Genomic DNA, 18,755 nt, shown 5'->3' on the forward strand with positions numbered 1-18,755 from the left:
GAGGATCCCACGTGCCGCGGGGCGGCTGGGCCCGTGAGCCATGGCCGCTGGGCCTGCGCGTCCGGAGAGGCCACAGCAGTGAGAAGCCCGCTTATCGCAAAAAAAAAAAAAAAAAAAAAAGTAACATCGGGGCTTCCCTGGTGACACAGTGGTTAAGAATCCACCTGCCAATGCAGGGGACACAGGTTCGAGCCCTGGTCCGGGAAGATCCCACATGCCGCGGAGCAACTAAGCCCGTGTGCCACAACTACTGAGCCTGCGCTCTAGAGCCCGTGGCCCCACAACTACTTAGCCCGCGTGCCACAACTCCTGAAGCCTGCGTGCCTAGAGCCTGTGCTCCGCAACAAGAGAAGCCACCGCAGTGAGCAGCCTGCGCACTGCAACAAAGAGTAGCCCGCGCTCGCTGCAACTAGCAAAAGCCCGCACACAGCAACGAAGACCCAATGCAGCCAAAAATAAAATAAATAAAATAAGTTTATTTTAAAAACAAATACATAAATAAATAAAATGTAAGGTCAGACTCTTTTATTTTCATTTTACTTATTTATTTTTATTTAGTCTAGAGCAGCATATGATGGCACACAGATGCTCAATAAATGTGGGAAAGAAAAGGGAGATGTGAGATAAACATCCAGCCATCAACCCATGGAGTCCTTAGAAAAAAATCCAAAGAAACTCTGAATGTTCTCAGAAAGTATGCCAAAATAAAACCCAGTTTCAGAAATAAGAGATGAAATGGGGCTGGACAAAGAAACAGATCCAGACCCCACTTCTGCTGTTGTCTGTGTAGCCTTGGGCAAATTACTTACATTCTGAGCCCTCCCCATCCCCCTTTGCACCTTTTCCTCATCTGTAAAATAGGAATGCGCACTATGCTAAATGACCAGCCGCCTTTCTCCCTCTACCTTGTCTTTCCCTACCTTTAAAAAATATATACCGCAGGTATATAATTGGAGGATTAGTTGGTAACACAATACGGTCACAAAATCCAAGGACCAGACAAGTAATATGTCTAAGCCAGCTGGACGTAAAATGGCAACTGACACCAAGCTTAGGGTCAAGGAGATAAATGAAGGGGAGGGAGACTGTGGTACATGAGGAATGTGTGACCAACACACAAAGTAGATGTTCACTACTCAACTCTAGGCATGTTAACACGAGGTGAGGAATGTGGGCCCAGGATTGTCAGGTACTCCTATTTTTCAAGAGAACCTGGAAATCAGCATTTTATGTGTTTGCAACACATTCAAAAATTTTCAAAATAATGTGGAGGCCAAACAAAACACTTGTCAACTGGTTTTCATCCACAGGCTACCAGTTTGCAATCTGTTAGATGTCTTTTAACTGCTAGGACAATACAGAACTTTTGGCATGTTATGGGCAACATGGGCTGGACTGGGAACTTGAGCACTAAATAATCTTAAAGAAAAATGCATTCTTATTTTCCAAAAATCAACTTCCAAGTAAGCTGCTGGTACTCAACTGTTAAGTAAACTGATACTGCCAACACTTGTTCCCCTGGACCCCGTTCAAAACCTCAGGAACAGGTTGCTTTGCTGTCTCTCCAAGTCCATATTTCATTCCCAGTCTTACCAATCCTCTGGTATCATTATGTGCAGTCCCCTCTTACTTTCTTCCTTTTTTCCTTTCCCCTCATCCTTTCCAATCACCTTTGCAATCCCTAAAGTTTAGTTCCTTATCACTTCCCTTCTGGATTACTTAACCAACCTCCTAACCTGTCTCTTCTTCCCAATCCATCCTGAGTCACTAATAGGTCCCTCTAATTCCAGTAGCCCTCACTGGTGCTGCTCCAAGTCCCAAGTCCATCAAATTCAATTCAGGACCCTCCACAGAGCCCCTAATAAACCATTCCAATTTCTTCCTGCAAGCCAAGTATCCTAAGCATATAGCTACCACCTCCTCTGTGCCTATTAATGCTGTAGCTCCCTTCCTAAAATGCCCTCTCAAAGTCTCTCCAGACTCAACACCCAAACTCCACGACATCTCCTCCATAAAATGAAGTCCTGGGCTTCCCTGGTGGCGCAGTGGTTAAGAATCCGCCTGCCAATGCAGGGAACACGGGTTCAATCCCTGGCCTGGGAAGATCCCACATGCCGCGGAGCAACTGAGCCCGTGCGCCACAGCTACTGAACCTGCACTCTAGAGACTGTGCTCTGCAACAAGAGAAGCCACGACAATGAGAAGCCTGCGCACCACAATGAAGAGTAACCCCCGCCTGACGCAACTAGAGAACACCCATGCGCAGCAACGAAAACCCAACACAGCCAAAAATAAAAACAAATAAATAAATAAATTTATTAAAAAAAAAAAAAAAAAAAAGTGAAGTCCTCCCAGGCCATCTGAGTCTCACCTTCCTACAAACTCATAAGCCCTATTGCAAGCATCACTATTTACCTCTTGCTGTACCTTATATTACTACTTAAACCATGTGGTGTTATTATATGTTTATTAAAATGGGGAGCCAGAAACCCACCACACAGAGGCAGGGTTATACACTGCGTAATTATTAAATACATGCACAGAATCAACTTACATGAAGCATATAGCATTTCCAAAATGTAAAAAAAATGTTAACATACAATTACAACTAAACCATTATATGATCTGACATCCCATAATCAGCTATATAATAAGGCTCAATCCTAAAATGAACATAATTATCAAATACTTTTGGTTAACTCCATTGTCCTTTTTATTTATCAGATGAAATTCACAATAGAAAAGTGTCAGTACTTTGTATAATACTCTATCCTATCAAATATGTATGTTATAATCACCTTGTTTATTAGCATATATTAATTTATTCCAGTGAGGTTTAATGCTTGTTCATTAGTTTATGTGGCTGAGAAGCTCCCCTTCACCCCAAAAAAGTTTTCTGAGGACTACACTTAGCCAAGTGTACTTTCATACCACACAAAAATACAGATATAGCTTTTGAAACTCACCATGGTCGGGGAAAAACTCCTCATTTTCATATCATTTATCCATATTCTTGCTACTTCTTTATTAGAAGACTCTTTCTTTACCGTGCCATTGCTTACATCAGCTGAGGGGGAGAGATAATTTACATTTTAGAACAAAATATCTATTTTCCTACAGTTTTTTAAAAAATTCAGTAAAGTTTACCCACTTCACAAACCAAAGAATACCAATCTGCTTATCTCTAACTTAAATTAAGCATAAGGATAAAAATATTCAAGCTATATGTCATAACGGAGATAAGAATTAACATTAGAAAACTACTTAAAAGGAAACATGTGCACAGGAAATTTGAAAACTATTTATCAAAAAGACACCTTAACCACAACTCTATTTGGCAGTTTATTTCAAAACAATTACCCACAGCCAGCATTACTCTGAGACACTTCACTTGGTGCAAAATCTGGTATTATCACCAAGATAGAATCAATCGCACCTGATCTGGAGGTACTTACTAACTTTCAAGGCAAAATAATTATTTCTGGAAGGGGAAAAAAAAGCAGTTTGGGAACTCTACTGTCTTCCCTCAGAATAAAGATCCAAAGAATGAACCTGTTCTTCTATACCAGTGGTTTGCAAACTCTTTTTAGATATAGCACAAGAACCTCTCCATCAAAGTATCAATCAAAGTAGAACTAGCGGGCTTCCCTGGTGGAACAGTGGGTAAGAATCCGCCTGCCAATGCAGGGGACACGGGTTCGAGCCCTGGTCCAGGAAGATCCCACATGCCGTGGAGCAACTAAGCCCGTGCGCCACAACTACTGAGCCTGCGCTCTAGAGCCCGCGCTCTAGAGCCCACGAGCCACAAGTACTGAAGCCCACGCACCTAGAGCCCGTGCTCTGCAAAAAGAGAAGCCACAGCAATGAGAAGCCCACACACCGCAACGAAGAATAGCCCCCACTTGCCGCAACTAGAGAAAGCCCACGCGCAGCAACAAAGACCCGACAGAACCAAATATTAATTAATTAATTAAAAAAAAAAAGTAGAACTACTTGGTTGAGAAGTTCTGAGCCCTTGTAACCAGCCTCCATCCTCCAAGTATACCTGAAGCACTCCCAGTATCTGGTATTCTTGCAATTACAGTGTGAAAATTACACCAGGAGAAAGGATTATGACCTTATGTATTCTACCAAAAGATAGGGAGTATTTGGTTGGCCTGTCACTTGGGACTACAAAATGGCTGGGATTAAAGTGTTAGTAAAATAAGGAAGCTGGTACAGAGATAATAAATTTACTTAGGAGCACAGATCTGTTTAATATAACTGTGGGAGAGCCACTGAACAGTTCATAGAAAGTTACAGGACTGGAGCTCAACTGAGAGATCAGAATCCAAACAGAAACCTAAAGGGCTAAGGGCTCCAAAAGGGGCAGAGAACATGCAGGGAATTCCCTGGCGGTCCAGTGATTAGGACTCCATGCTTTCACTGCCACTGAGGGCCTGGGTTCAGTCTCTGGTTTGGGAACTAAGATCCCACAAGCCATGCGGGGCGGCCAAAAAGAGAGAGAGAGAGAGAGAGAGAGAGAGAGAGAACATGCAAAACCTCGCTCTTTGCAGTTTCATACTTTTAACATTCTTCCCTTTCGGTAAAAAGATGACCCTCTCCTACAACACAAAAGTTGGTTTATCTTCGGCATTCACTTACCATGTTTCTTTTTCAGCCCTGGTCTAGTCTGACAATTTCTCAGCCTTCCACACAAGGATGGCCTTGACTTGCAGTCTTTTGTCTTTTAAGAAGTATTACACTGGATGTGGGAGATGTTACTGTACGAGATATTACTCGGTCAGCTCCAAAGCTGTTTTGTTTTGCTCTCTAAACTCTTTCCTCACGATGGCACAGCAGCAGTCTTTCTCCTCATTAAATCCAAAGACTTTAATGAAAAGCAGCTTCTACTAACTGCTGATCACCCCTAAGTCTCCCAGGAGCCATTCCAGATGCTGCCCTGCACCTCAGCTAGGTCAGGGCCGTGGTCCTGCTCTCCATGGCAAAGAATGGAAATCAATCCTGAGACAGTTAAAATGATTTCTCAATGGGCATCTAGCTGCCAGGCTCCAGTCAGTTCAGGACAATAACCTTAAGAGTAAAACTACAGCCATAAGGCACAAAGGTATGGACGGACTCAAAGACTAGATTATCTGATATTTTCAATTGCATTTGTCACTGAAGACAAAGTTAGTTCTGCATCACCTACAAACACTCCTTGCTCATTCCTTTAGAATGCCCCAGCCCTCTACTTTATTTTTTTTTAATATTTATTTATTTATTTGGCTGAGCCAGGTCTTAGTTGCGGCATGTGGGATCTTCATTGCCGGGTGCGGGATCTTTGTGACACGCGGGATCTAGTTCCCTGACCAGGGATTGAACCCAGACCCCCTACATTGGGAGTGCAGAGTCTTAACCACTAGACCACCAGGAAGTCCCTGGCCCTCTACTCTATAAACACAAGCACATTAGAACTTCCCAGCAATCAATTCTGCTACAAAATTATACATCGGGTGTTAAAACTTATCTCTCTCAATTGGAAAAATAAAGCAGCTGTTTGGAAGGAGGAACTCTCCATTCAATATCCAGCATGCCATTCCAAGAGCCCAGTGGGATGCTATGTATTAGTATAAATCACCAGGCAGGGAGTCAAATACAACTTAGCTCAATGGAAAAAGGAAGGAAAGAATATCCCTCTTAAGAGTTCACATTTTGGGAATTCCCTGGCGGTCCAGTGATTAGGACTCGGCACTTTCACTGATGAGGCCCAGGTTCAACTCCTGGTCAGGAAACTAAGATCCTGTAAGCCGAGTGGCACAGCCAAAAAAAGAAAAAAAAGAGTTCACATTATTCAGTTGCTAAACCTATACTACTAAAATTTGATATAGCCAAAGTTAAAAAAAATTCTATTTTACCCTTAAAATTACCTTACTACGCTAAATACAAAGCTTCCTCTAAGCATTCCACTTAAATACAACCTCTTCCTGCCCCATATTCCATTTTCCATTTTTCTCCACGTGACTACCCCTAACATACTATATACTTTAATTATTCTGTTCATTGTTTTTCTCCACTCAAATGCAAGCTCTACGAGGGCAGAGATTTCAACAGTTTTCTTCCCAGCCATAGTCTCAGAATCCTAGAACAGAGACTTCCCTGGCGGTCAGCGGTTAAGATTCAGTGCTCCCACTGCAGGGGGCATGGGTTCGATCCCTGGTCAAGGCATTAAGATCCCACATGCCTCGCAGTGTGGCAATTAATACATAAATAAATATCTGTTGAATAAATGAGCAATAAAAAAGCCACTCCAGAGAAGAAAAATTAACTGTAAAATTTACACTCTTTATGCATAAACGAATTCCTAAAAAAGTGATCAAATCACTGTTGAGCTTTTTCTCTTTAGATCTAAACCTACACTTAAAGCATTATGGATTATCTAGTGGTAATGGTTGCACAACTCTGTGAATATACTAAAATCCACTGAATTGTGGGAAGTAGCCGCATAGCACAGGGAGATCAGCTCGGTGCTTTGTGACCACTTAGAGGGGTGGGAGGGAGGGAGACGCAAGAGGGAGGAGATATGGGGACATATGTATACGTATGACTGATTCACTTTGTTATAAAGCAGAAAGTAACACACCATTGTAAAGCAATTATACTCCAATAAAGATGTTTAAAAAATAAATAAAGAAATAAATAAAATAAAATCTACTGAATTGTACCCCTTTAAAAGGTACAATGGGGGCTTCCCTGGTGGCGCAGTGGTTGAGAGTCCACCTGCTGATGCAGGGCACACGGGTTCGTGCCCCGGTCCGGGAAGATCCCATGTGCCGCGGAGCGGCTGGGCCCGTGAGCCATGGCCGCTGAGCCTGCGCGTCCGGAGCCTGTGCTCCGCAACGGGAGAGACCACAACAGTGAGAGGCCCGCGTACCGCAAAAACAAACAAACAAAAAAAGTACAATGGTATGTGAATTATCTCAGTAAAGCTATTATTTAAAAAGTATTTTGAGTGCTCACTCTTCAAAGAAAATATAGTGAATTACTATTCATTTTCAGTACAATGAAAGTTTATATATTTTAAAAGAAAACTTACTAAAAAACACGACTACCGACATACAATGAAGCTAATGACAAGCAAAATCATAAAACTGTGAGAGTTAAAGTAGCGAAGTATCAGTTTAAAGCCCATTACACCTCAAGCATGGTCCAAGGACCACCAGCAACAGCACCTCAAAAAAGCTTGTGAGAAATGCAGAATCTTGGTCCCCATCCCAGACCTATTGAGTCTGATTCTGTTTTTGTACAAAGATCCCCAAGTGACTCACAGTTATAAAGTTTGAAAAGCACTGATTTAAATGACTGACAAAAATGTTAACCAGTTATTCACAATTTATAAAACTGAGATCTCATGGTGTTCGTGTAACTACTTGATAATTCCACACTTCATTTTATTTTTTTAATACATATTTTTGCTTATTTTTTTAAAAATTAATTAATATATTTAATTAATTTATTTTTGGCTGCATTGGGTCTTTGTTGCTACGCACGGGCTTTTCTCTAGCTGCGGCGAGCGGGGGCCACCCTTTGTTACGGTGCGCAGGCCTCTCACTGCAGTGGCCTCTCTTGTTGCGGAGCACGGGCTCTAGGTGCGTGGGCTTCAGTAGCCGTGGCACGCAGGCTCTAGAGCACAGGCTCAGCAGTTGTGGCGCATGGGCTCAGCTGCTCCGCAGTGTGTGGGATCCTCCGGGACCAGGGCTTGAACCCGTGTCCCCTGCATTGGCAGGCAGATTCTCAACCACTGCACCACCAGGGAAGCCCCCACACTTCATTTTAAAGCTTAAGGCTAAGGCTTCTAAATTTCTGCTTCCCTTGAATTGCATAAATACTGTAAGTCCACAGAGTCATGCAGATATCATCTCCTGTCATGACTACTTCTTTTAAAACCTAAGCAAACCCTTAAAAACACACTGACATATCTTAACGAAGGCAAGCAGTTGACACTATTGAAAACAAAAAGACTTACTAGCTGCTGTTGCGACTGGCTGAGCAATATTAGCCGGTGGCTTCAGTTTCATGAGTTCATTCAGACTATTATTTTTTAGTAGGTCCTTCAGTTGAACCTGGTCTTTTGAAGGTGCAGAGGTCATAGCATTTCGTGCTGCTGGTGCTGAGACTGAAGGACGTGTGTTTGCAGTAGTCTGAATGAACTTTGTTAAAGTGATGGTTTGCCTATTCGTGGTTACAGGTGGTGTTTTAGTCATTACAATTGTAGATCCCAAAGTCGGAAGCTGATTTATTTGATTCAGCACAAATGTTGTAGTAGATGGAGGCTGATGCTAGAAAAGAAAACCATATACATCATACCTGTGAAAAATTCTTTATTCTCTAATGTAACCCATATCCACAAATACAGCCGGACATTTAAAACTCTAAAACTGACTTATTAAGAATCTTACCCAACCATTGGCACTTTGGTTCTAATAAATATCATTAGCTATAAACTACCTAGTTAAAATACACCATTTAAGAAAAAGAAGGTATAGTAGTAAGTAGTAGTGCTGGGGGCAGCAAGCATAAAATGAGAGTATCCTAAGCAAGCTGTGATGTATAGTCAGTCACCCTACATAACACAAGGACTAGGAAGGACTAGGAACATAATTTCTAATCCCAGCACTGCCCCCAACTAATAAGATAACCTTAGGCAAATCACTTTACCTCTGGAGGCCCGGGCTGTCTGAGGACCATTTTCCATTTGTAACATTCTACGATTCCTGTCCAACGCTTTGTCTGCTATCATACAGACTATACTAACGTTTAACTTAATAAGACCACCAAGCACAGTTTTAAATTCCTATGCCCCATGAATGATCCACCCAGGTAAATTACAAATATCAGTGATAATGCGGATGCTTCCTTTGAGCCTAAGGCAAAGCTACATAGCATTTTATTTTTATAGTGGGGGGTGGGAGTTAGGAGTTGGACAAAAATGAAAAAAAAAAGTCAAGATTTGAGGATAACAAATGTCTGTGACTTCAACCAACTAAAGTACAACACAGATACTTTTATAAGTTTAAGTTTATTTCTACTTCCTTCCCCCTTCAAATTATTTGTTATTGCTCCACGACTTCTCTAACAAGAATCTTCTAGATTACTATTAATTTTAAATGTAACTCTCAACAATAATTTATCAAAAGTTATCAAATTTTAACCAGTCTAATAATTTTATACCACTAGAGCTTATATTAATAATTGCTATGCATAGCGAGTTTCCTGTGGCCTACTGGTTAGGGTTCAGGGCTTTCACTGCCGTGGCCCGGGTTCAATCCCTGGTTGGGGAACTGAGATCCCACAAGCCGTGCAGCCCAGCCTACAGTAACAACAACAACAACGAAAACTGCTATGTTTAAAGCAAGGTCAGCGGAACTCTACATTTAAAGCACAATAACAATCACATAAAAATTATATATACCAATGGACAAAAGCTGAAATAAACAAGTAAAAATGAAAAGTGTAGTGGGTTAACGTGTAGTTCATCTTTACTTCATGAACTTTCTATCACTTGCAATAAATAACCTTAAAAAATGGGGGTTTTTTTCCCCCTAATCTTTTGATCAACATAACTACCAGAAGAGTGAAAGAAACGTTTTATAAAGTACCAGGTGAATGAAGATAGAATACTGGGAAAGAAGTAGCAAAAAACAGAACTAGTGAAATAAAACTATTTCATATTAAAGGTTATTTTCTTACTACAACCCTAAACTATTTTCATAGTAATGCCAAATCTAAATAATTCTTACCCTAACATTTAATAGTGCTGGAGTAGGTAGCGTCTCTGGTTCTTGTTTAACAGGAACTGCTGCTTCAGTCTCCAAACCTAGTTCTAATGCACTAAGTGGCACTGACTGGAGAGAAAACAACATCAGAGAAAGAAATAAAGAATGATGGCAGTGAATTCTGTTTCAAGAACAAGAGATGTATTTATTTTATTAAAAAAAAATTTTTCAAGCTTTACATTCAAATCGCATGTAAAATCACTGATACCAGGTATAAAGTAACAATCTTTGCAAGCATAACATCTTCACTAAACTACGCTAACACCAGAATCTTATTTTTGCTTTCAGAGAATGTGTATAGTGAAACCTCAGAAAAATATTCCTATGAAGTACAAAAACAAATATTGAGATTAGTGATCCCCCCACAATAACTCTAAGCAATTCATCTCTTACGTTATATCTCAAAGCAGAAAATAATGTCTTGATTTTCACTGCCAAGTATTTTCCACTTTGTGAATAAAGACTAATACTCAACATAAAAGTAATATTTAAAATTAAGGCTTAACAATACCTATTTCTATATTAGAAAATAAAATTAAGAAAAAACTCACTTTTTACAGAGGCTTTGGAAAACTCTTACCTGCTGTACAGGAGGGGTAGGTGTTGGAGTTGCAAGCCCCGTATCTCCACCATCAATATCAAAGAGGTCATTCGGACTAATTCCACTCTCGCTCAAAGCAGCAAGCAGTAAATCTTGCCCTGGCTCCACCATCTTTAGAACAAAATATTAAATATTAACATAAAAAACTTAAAATGACAATTAACTCTCTTCTAAATATAAACCAACATTTTCTACTGGATCCATTCATTCAATATTTATGAAGAACCTGCTACACAGCAGGCAAAGAAAGGATGAAAGAGAAATAGTCTCTGATCCCAAGAAATTCACATTAAGATGGAAAGGACAGAAAAGTATGTAAATCACAGAAAGAGTGTATTACACTCTTTACAAAATGCCATGGGAACAGAGAAGGAAATGCTGATTTCACCTGGGGAGAGAGATTACAAAGATGACAATGGAGCCAAGTCTCAGGTAAGAAATTGCCAGGTAGACAAGGATCTTCCGGATGATGCATTCAAACTTATGGGGGCACGAATGATGCTGGCACTCTAAGAAAGATGGCTAGAGTAGTTCAACATGGGTACGGAAGCTCAGAACAGAAATACGAGGTTCACAAAGGTGACGGCAAGAGACGAAGAAGTTTTCGCCCACAGCTCTGAACACCATGCTAGAGAGCTCATTTAATCCTGTGAGGATCAGGGGTCACTAAAGGGTTTTCAGATAGAGGACTGCAAGACATAGTCAGATTTGTGACTTAGAAAATTACTCCACAGCAGTATGGAAGCAAACTGAGAATGGGTAGAGTAAGACCAAGGCAGGGAGACATCTTAGGAAACTGCTACAGTAGATCAGGAAAAAGATGATGTGCTATAACAGTAAGATGTAAAGAGAAAGAAGGGGGAATGGATTCCAAGATATTTAAGAAGGAGAATCCATAAGACTAAGTTTAAATAAAAGCTCAAAATGGAAGGGAGAACACGAAACACACACAAAAAAGCATGAGTTGATGGATAATTAGAGTTAAGCCAAAAGAAAATGAAAAAGGTTGAGCCCAGGAGACCTAAAAGATGAGATACATGGAGTTTAGGGGGAAAATGCCTAATTCGAGCAGGCAAATACACTTTCAGCTGGGGTTTTCCAACTGTACTCATAGAAGCCAAATCAAAGTATTCTACCACTAAGATGGATTTTTATCCATTTTGTAGGGAAAAAAATGTTTAACAGAGCTTTTTAACTTTTCTCATTAATTTATCTGAAATAACCAATTTATATACACAAACATAATTATGAGAAATCTACTTGTTTTTCTCAAAGAACTTCACATTACATAAATATACTAATTTTCAGCTAGTCCATTTATTCTCAGACTGTGCAATGCAATTAAATGTTTCATTATGTCCTACCAAAACAAAGTTGTTAGCTAAGAATACCATGACCACGACTTCCCAACATACAAGAACCACTGTTTTAGATCAAAGCAGCACATTTCATAGAGAAATTCTCTACTAGGTAGGTCTACGTCGCTTGTACATCATTTACAAAGATATTCTAAAGGAAATACGAGTAAGTTTAAGGTGGAAACCACAGACATCCAGAAATGAAACTAAGAGCAGACCTACTGTTTAAAGGATGAGAGGAAGGATAGCCCAAAGGAGATTTCCCCAAAATTTTCCAGAGAAAAGAAAAGAAGTCTAAGGAAGAAAGCACGTTGAGCAGATAGGAGGAAGGGAAGGGAACTGACAGTGACTAAGTATCTTCTACAAGCCTGGCACAGTGTCAGGCTCTTCATGTCCATCACTAGCTCATGACAACCCTGAGCAAGATAAGTATTATAATTCTAGAAATGAAACTGAGGCTCAAAAAGCTTAAATTACCTGCCCAAGGTCACACCCAGACTGTTCAAATTCCCAAAGCCCACGCATGCTCTTTCCAATGAGTAGATCAAGAAGTCAATATTGGTAACCTGTGAAGTTTCAATACTTAACTTTGGAATAAATGCCTGTCTAAGAGTAAAACTGGAAAGGGGAGAATTAGTATTAAACAACAAGATGGAAATATGAAAGAACCAGATAACAGAGGAGACAAGAAGAAATGTCACAATATGGGTTTAATATAAAATTGATCCATTTTGGGGCTTCCCTGGTGGCGCAGTGGTTAAGAATCCACCTGCCAATGCAGGGGACACGGGTTCGAGCCCTGGTCCAGGAATATCCCACATGCCGCGAAGCAGCTAAGCCCGTGCACCACAACTACTGAGCCTGCGTTCTAGAGCCCGCGAGCCACAACTACTGAACCCACGTTCCACAACTACTGAAGCCCGCGTGCCTAGAGCCCATGCTCCACAACAAGAGAAGCCACTGCAATGAGAAGCCCACACACCACAATGAAAAGTAGCCCCCGCTCGAGGCCACAACTAGAGAAAGCCTGCACACAGCAATGAAGATCCAACAGAGCCAAAAGTAAATAAATAAAATAAGTAAGTTTAATAAAAAAAAAAGTTGATCCATTTTTCTGATACATAGTTGACCACGCTTTACAAACTACTATCCTAGTACATAGTACAAATATGTACCAAGAGAGCAAACCAATGCTTTAAAAACATTTTCAGGGCTTCCCTGGTGGCGCAGTGGTTGAGAATCCGCCTGCTGATGCAAGGAACACGGGTTCGTGCCCCGGTCCGGGAGGATCCCACATGCCGCGGAGCGGCTGGGCCCGTGAGCCATGGCCGCTGAGCCTGCGCGTCCGGAGCCTGTGCTCCGCAACGGGAGAGGCCACAGCAGTGAGAGGCCCGCGTACCACAAAAAAAAACAAAAAAAACAAAAAAAAACATTTTCAATCTATAAAATACTTCATTAGGACCAATGACCTATAGGAACACAGGGTCTTAGCCAACTTGCTATGGCTAATTCTGACCTAGATTAATAATTCCTGAGACTATCAAAATGTCATCTTTTTTAAAGTAAATATTGGAAATAATTATTTACATTTGAAACAAAAGCACGTTCTTTTAAACCAATGATTCCTAAACTACAGACCACAGAAAGCTTGGAGGCCGAGGGATCCATTAATCCATGTGTTACTGAACTCACGAGAGCTTTCTGAAATATATTTTCTGAACAATTAGCATTATAAGTACAAAAATATCATGGAAAAGAGTTATTTGGGGAATAAACTTGTTGGAGTCCATAAGAAATGATGGCAACAGTTATAAGTAACATTATCAGTGACCTACTCAAAATGCATAGGAATCACAATTTGAGACCCTCTGATCTGAGCAGTGACCTAGTACTGACAATGCCTGTAAGAGACATTGTCTTTTACGAGCTATTAATGAAAGAAATTTTAATTTTATATACATTTTATACACAAACAAAATCAAGGGATCCTTTCTCTCAAGCCAATTGGGCACAAATTCCCTACTTGCACTTTTTATGCATGAGAAGTGGGGAGGGGATAGAGAGGACACATCTATGCCATTCTCTAACTCCATTAAGCAAAACCCTTAATATTTAATCATATTCCTATTCTGAAACTATCAATATTACAGACTCACAGAATTTCAGTGCTCAAGCTGACAGAGCCCTAAAAGGTTATATTATGTAACCTTCCCCACGTTTTACAAACAAGTAAGATTTATTCCTGAGAGGGAAAAAAACATTTTCACTTTGAACCCACTAAGTATAATGTAAACACAAACACTGTTATGTGCAAAAGAACTGCTAACTACTAACCACAGAGTGATTCTATCTCAAACAATGGACAACAAAAAGGTTCCATTTTTATCATAAATACATTTGAAAATATCACCTATTCAAAATAGTGCACCTATGAAAGCGTCTATGATAAATAAGGACTAATGACACAGTAGTAGAGAGAAACTAAGAAACATCCTTGGCAGGAAGAGAATCCTGAGAAACAACAGCCAATCAGAAGAATGAAAGGATACAGTTCCCACTGAGAACACCAACACTGAAACCTATCAACAAGGACAAGGTTCCTCTTGTTGAGACCGAAGCAGATCTTTAGAGCTCTGGGCAGATACAAGAGATGTACCTGCAGCAGCAACAGCAGTACACTACAGAGGCTGAGGAGACTATGAAGTCAAGGGGAAAACCTGGTTTCAAATACTGGCTACACCATCTGCTAAGTAGTGTAACACAGTTAAGTAATAACTAGTGACTCAGTTTCCTCATCTTCAAATGGGAATAAAAATAGAACCTACTTTACAGGATTGCTGTGCTGAGTAAATATTACACTACGTGGAATAAATATTAGCTACTATTAACCATCGTATTTATAAACATTACTGTAATGTTCAAAAAATGTTTTCCTTCAAATTGCTGATACAACACTTTATATCTAGAATACAAACTTTACCTGTCGGCAATTTATTCACTAATTAACTTCCACATTAGTTCTACAAAATACTAGCACCCTTTTTACTCAAGTGTCATACATCCAATATGTCTAATCAATTAGCGTATTGAGAGAAAACTGGTAGACATCTTTAAAGGTGCACATATAATATGATTTTAGAAATATCTTTGCCAGACATCCCTGGTGGTGCAGTGGTTAAGAATCCCCCTGCCAATGCAGGGGACACGGGTTCGAGCCCTGGTCCGGGAAGACCCCACATGCTATGTAGCAACTAAGCCTGTGCACCACAACTACTGAGCCTGCATGCCACAGCTACTGAAGCCCGCGCACCCTAGGGCTCCAAAACAAGAGAAGCCACCGCAATGAGAACCCCATGCACCGAAACCAAGAGTAACCTCCACTCGCCACAACTAGAGAAAGCCCGTGCGCGGCAACAAAGACCCGACGCAGTCAAAAATAAAATACATTTAATTTTATAAAAAAAAAAAAAAAAAAAAAAAAAGAAATATCTTTGCCTGAAAAGGATTTTTCTCTTTACTTAATAGTGCTAAACATGTCTAATTTTTGACCCAACTCTGTTTTTATGTAGCCTGGATGTCAATGACTGGCACTCAGCTTAAGAATTTGAAGGATGATGATCCACTTAGAATTTAGCTGGTTAAGTCCATCAACAAGTATTCATTAAGTGTCTACTGAGTGCTGGTTCCTTAAGAGTATCAGGAGGAAGGGAAGGAAGGTATAAAGAAGTTTGCTAAAAAGGATTTTCTTTACCTAAAAGGATATAATCTGTATTTTTCACACCTACTTCGGCAAGCAGCGATTGCTCCGTAAAGTGCCCCTCCCCTCACTCTCACTGCAAAAACCTATAGGAAGAATGGAATCACAAAGGAATGTGCAGATTATATACAAGTTTTAAAAATGCTTTGAAAAAGAAGCCCAAGAAAGATTTGGGTGGGGGGGACTACTTTCTCCATCACAAGATCAAAATCAAATGGCTAGTCTTCTCGACATTCACTATATGGTTGGAATTATTCAACTCTCAAAATAATCCATGAATAAAAACTACCCCTTATTCCCTTGTCAGAGATGAGAAACAGGCTTAGAGAGATGAACTGTAACAAGGTAACAATAAAGCGAGCTTGGAACAGAATCACAAACCTAGGAGGGCTGATACCACGCGCCCTGCACCCCGCGCCTCCCCCGCTAAAACTCTGTGCTGTTAACTCCATACCAGTATTTTTCAAACTGCTGGTCACAACAATGTTGTCAAATAATCTAAGTTACGTCATGACCAGTATTTTTAAATATTTCAAATATAGAATATTCAAATATTTTAAATACAGACAGAATTAATGCAGCACACGCAGAGAGGGTAAACATTATTTCACGAAACTGAGTTCTATGCGTGCATTATATACTAGGTCACAACGTAAAACACATTTCTTACTGTGGAATGCAGTAAAAAAGGTTTGAAAATCACTGCTCTGTGCTATATACTGTCTCCCAAGAGGTAAACAAGCAAGTTAATTTGACGGGATTTATACCATATTTTTTTTTTATAAAAGAGAGTTCCTGCTCTTCGAAAGCCTAACTTTTCCACCTACAGAAAATTTCAGTGGTATCACAAGGTTGTCCTTATTATTTAGTAAAGCTCAACCACATCAAAGTGGATCCATCAATTAGCATAAAAAGCAGACAACTGCAAAAACTTAAGGATTACATCGCCTTGGTTATTAATTGTCTATTTAATGGAAAACAATTCCTCTCGGAAAGTGTCTTTACACCAATTTTTGGCAGGCAAAGCACAAGAACCCACAGAGCCTCACGAAAAGTCAGGTATCTTGCTAAGAGCAGACCTCAGACCTGTGTGCTGTCTTCCTTCACAGGCAAGGTGGCAAGTCTCAAATCAAAGCTCAATTTAGAGACTAAGAAATGCCAAAATGTTATCTGTACCTAAAGTCTTTGAGGCGAAAAAAGACTTTAAAAAAGCATGAAAAGACTCTCCATGCTGCACGTTTTTAAATAGTAATCTCAGCAAAACCCTTAAAACGTAAAACTGACACATAAGAGCATTCAATGGATGGATGAATGAATGGATGGATGAACAGATGATGAATTTACGATCTGTAAGCCATTCACTAAGCCTCCCTTTTCAACATTTACCTAGCAACTAAAATAAAATTTATTTAAAATTCTGAAGGATTGTATGGAACAAAATTAGACTGTGAATAAAGTTAGACTGGGAGATAAAAAGCAGAATCCAGAGGAAAAGAGTAAAGATGTCTTCTCTGGTAAGGTAAACTTTGGAAACAACTTCTTTAAACATGAAAATAAAATGTTCCCTTGCTTGCAAAACTAATGTCCCACTCAAGGCAGCAGCAGCAAATTCTACATTTTATCCTAGAAATTCTGTACAAACTATCTCTTGTGCAGTGATGAAGGCTTTCCCCACTGCTTATGAAAAGCAGTTCTGATTGCGATAAATAACTGGGAAAAAACGGAATCCCTCCGCACTGTTATCTGGTATAACTGTCTGCAACTGTTCTGAGGAACCGCACTAGAGCAACTAAGGGTTTGACAGCTTTCTGGACCCTCCTGGCCGACACTTTAGAAACCCTATTCCGTCTCTAATTCTGGCTGCCTAGAGAATATGAAAACATTTAACTCAACATAAACTGCTAATAATCAACTTTCAAAGGTCAAAGGGGACCCAGTTTTTAACCTTCTCTCATCAACACGTGTTTAGTACAAACTTCCGGGTGCGGTTACAACTGGCTGGGCAATTCAATAGCTAAAAACGTTGCTTTATTTGACTCTCATTTTCTCGCCCGTTCTTTTCCCACGTTTCTCAACCAGCGACTCCCCAAAACAAAAGCCTCCCACAGTAAACGGAGAACGCACATAAAAAGAGCTTCTCTGTGCGAGGATCAAGTTAGTGGTCCGCAAACATTAACCAAACAGAAACACAAAGCCGGGGTGGAAAGGGGAGGAGCTGGATGCCAGGGTCAGGAAAGAAACAATCACAAGGGTTCAGGCACATCCAAATCTCCTCAGCGGTTAAACCGACCCCAAACCACTTCTGGGAAACCACCAGCATACACGGGTTTGGGGAACTTTAGATGCTCGTTACGCCAAACACTCAAAGTAAGCCAATTCCCAACCGCCTTTCCCCTCCACATAGATGCTTACTTAGGGTCCAGGAAGCGAGCGAGCGAGCGAGCGAGCTCGAGGCAAAATTAACCTAATCACCGGGTGAGGCGTGAAGGTGGCCCCACGTGCCCCACGTACCGTCCCCATCGCCCCGACAGCGAGGTAATCAGCAAACTGCAGGTGCGGGGGGTCAGATCTGGGGCGACCCTGTCGCCTCCCGCACTCGCCCTGAACCGGAACAATCGTCCGGCAGGAGGACTTCTGAAGGATTACGGAGCTCACTTTCCTGAGGGGCCGGGACCTCGCAGCCCCCGGGTCGAGCCGCGGAAGTAAGGGGGGAACGGCCCAGTCGGAGCTGGAGCCGGCGTCCGCAGACGCTGCCTCCTCGCCCAAACGGGGCGCCTCCGACCCGGGACAGTGGGGCCCCCGGGGCCCGAGAGCCCCACGCGCGGCGACCGCAGGGCCCGGCGCTGACGGGCGGAGGAAGCGAGCGCGTCGGGGCCGCCGCCGGGACCGTGCCCCCGAGGGCCCCCAGGGCGCGCAGCTGAGGGGGCTGCGAGGGGCGAGGGAGGCCCCAAGCCGGGGTGAGGTGGCGGCCCCCCCCCAGCCCGGCCCTGCACGGCCCCCTGAGGAGGGTGGGAGTGGGAGGCTGTCCGGGAGGAGGAGTGTAGAGGCAGAAAAGGGCTAAGGAGAGGACTTACTTTCCCCGCGGGATCCGACGCCGGAACAGCTTCTCCGGGTGGCGAGGGCTTGAAGAACCAGAGGCGACTGGAGCGGAGGCGGCGGCGTCGGTGGCGGCGGCGGCAGCGGCGTCCGGCTCTGCCTACCTCCCCGCCGCCATCTTGACGCCC

The 18,755-nt window shown here is 41.7% G+C and overlaps 1 protein-coding gene across 2 annotated transcripts in view; it reads right to left on the reverse strand.

Annotated features, from left to right (window-relative positions):
* Window positions 1-18,755, reverse strand: part of SBNO1 (strawberry notch homolog 1) — a 53,977-nt gene extending 35,222 nt beyond the window's left edge. For both annotated transcript variants that reach the window (XM_024120723.3, XM_024120722.3), the window contains exons 1-5: window positions 18,606-18,755; window positions 10,396-10,527; window positions 9,780-9,884; window positions 8,006-8,318; window positions 2,967-3,067 (exon numbers count right to left, since the gene is read on the reverse strand). In XM_024120723.3, the coding sequence (XP_023976491.1) occupies window positions 2,967-3,067; window positions 8,006-8,318; window positions 9,780-9,884; window positions 10,396-10,527 (651 nt within the window). In that variant the 5' untranslated portion in view covers window positions 18,606-18,755. The remainder of the gene's footprint in view (window positions 1-2,966; window positions 3,068-8,005; window positions 8,319-9,779; window positions 9,885-10,395; window positions 10,528-18,605) is intronic.

The sequence above is a fragment of the Physeter macrocephalus genome, chromosome 19, assembly GCF_002837175.3.
Source record: "Physeter macrocephalus isolate SW-GA chromosome 19, ASM283717v5, whole genome shotgun sequence".
Classification (NCBI taxonomy): domain Eukaryota; kingdom Metazoa; phylum Chordata; class Mammalia; order Artiodactyla; family Physeteridae; genus Physeter; species Physeter macrocephalus.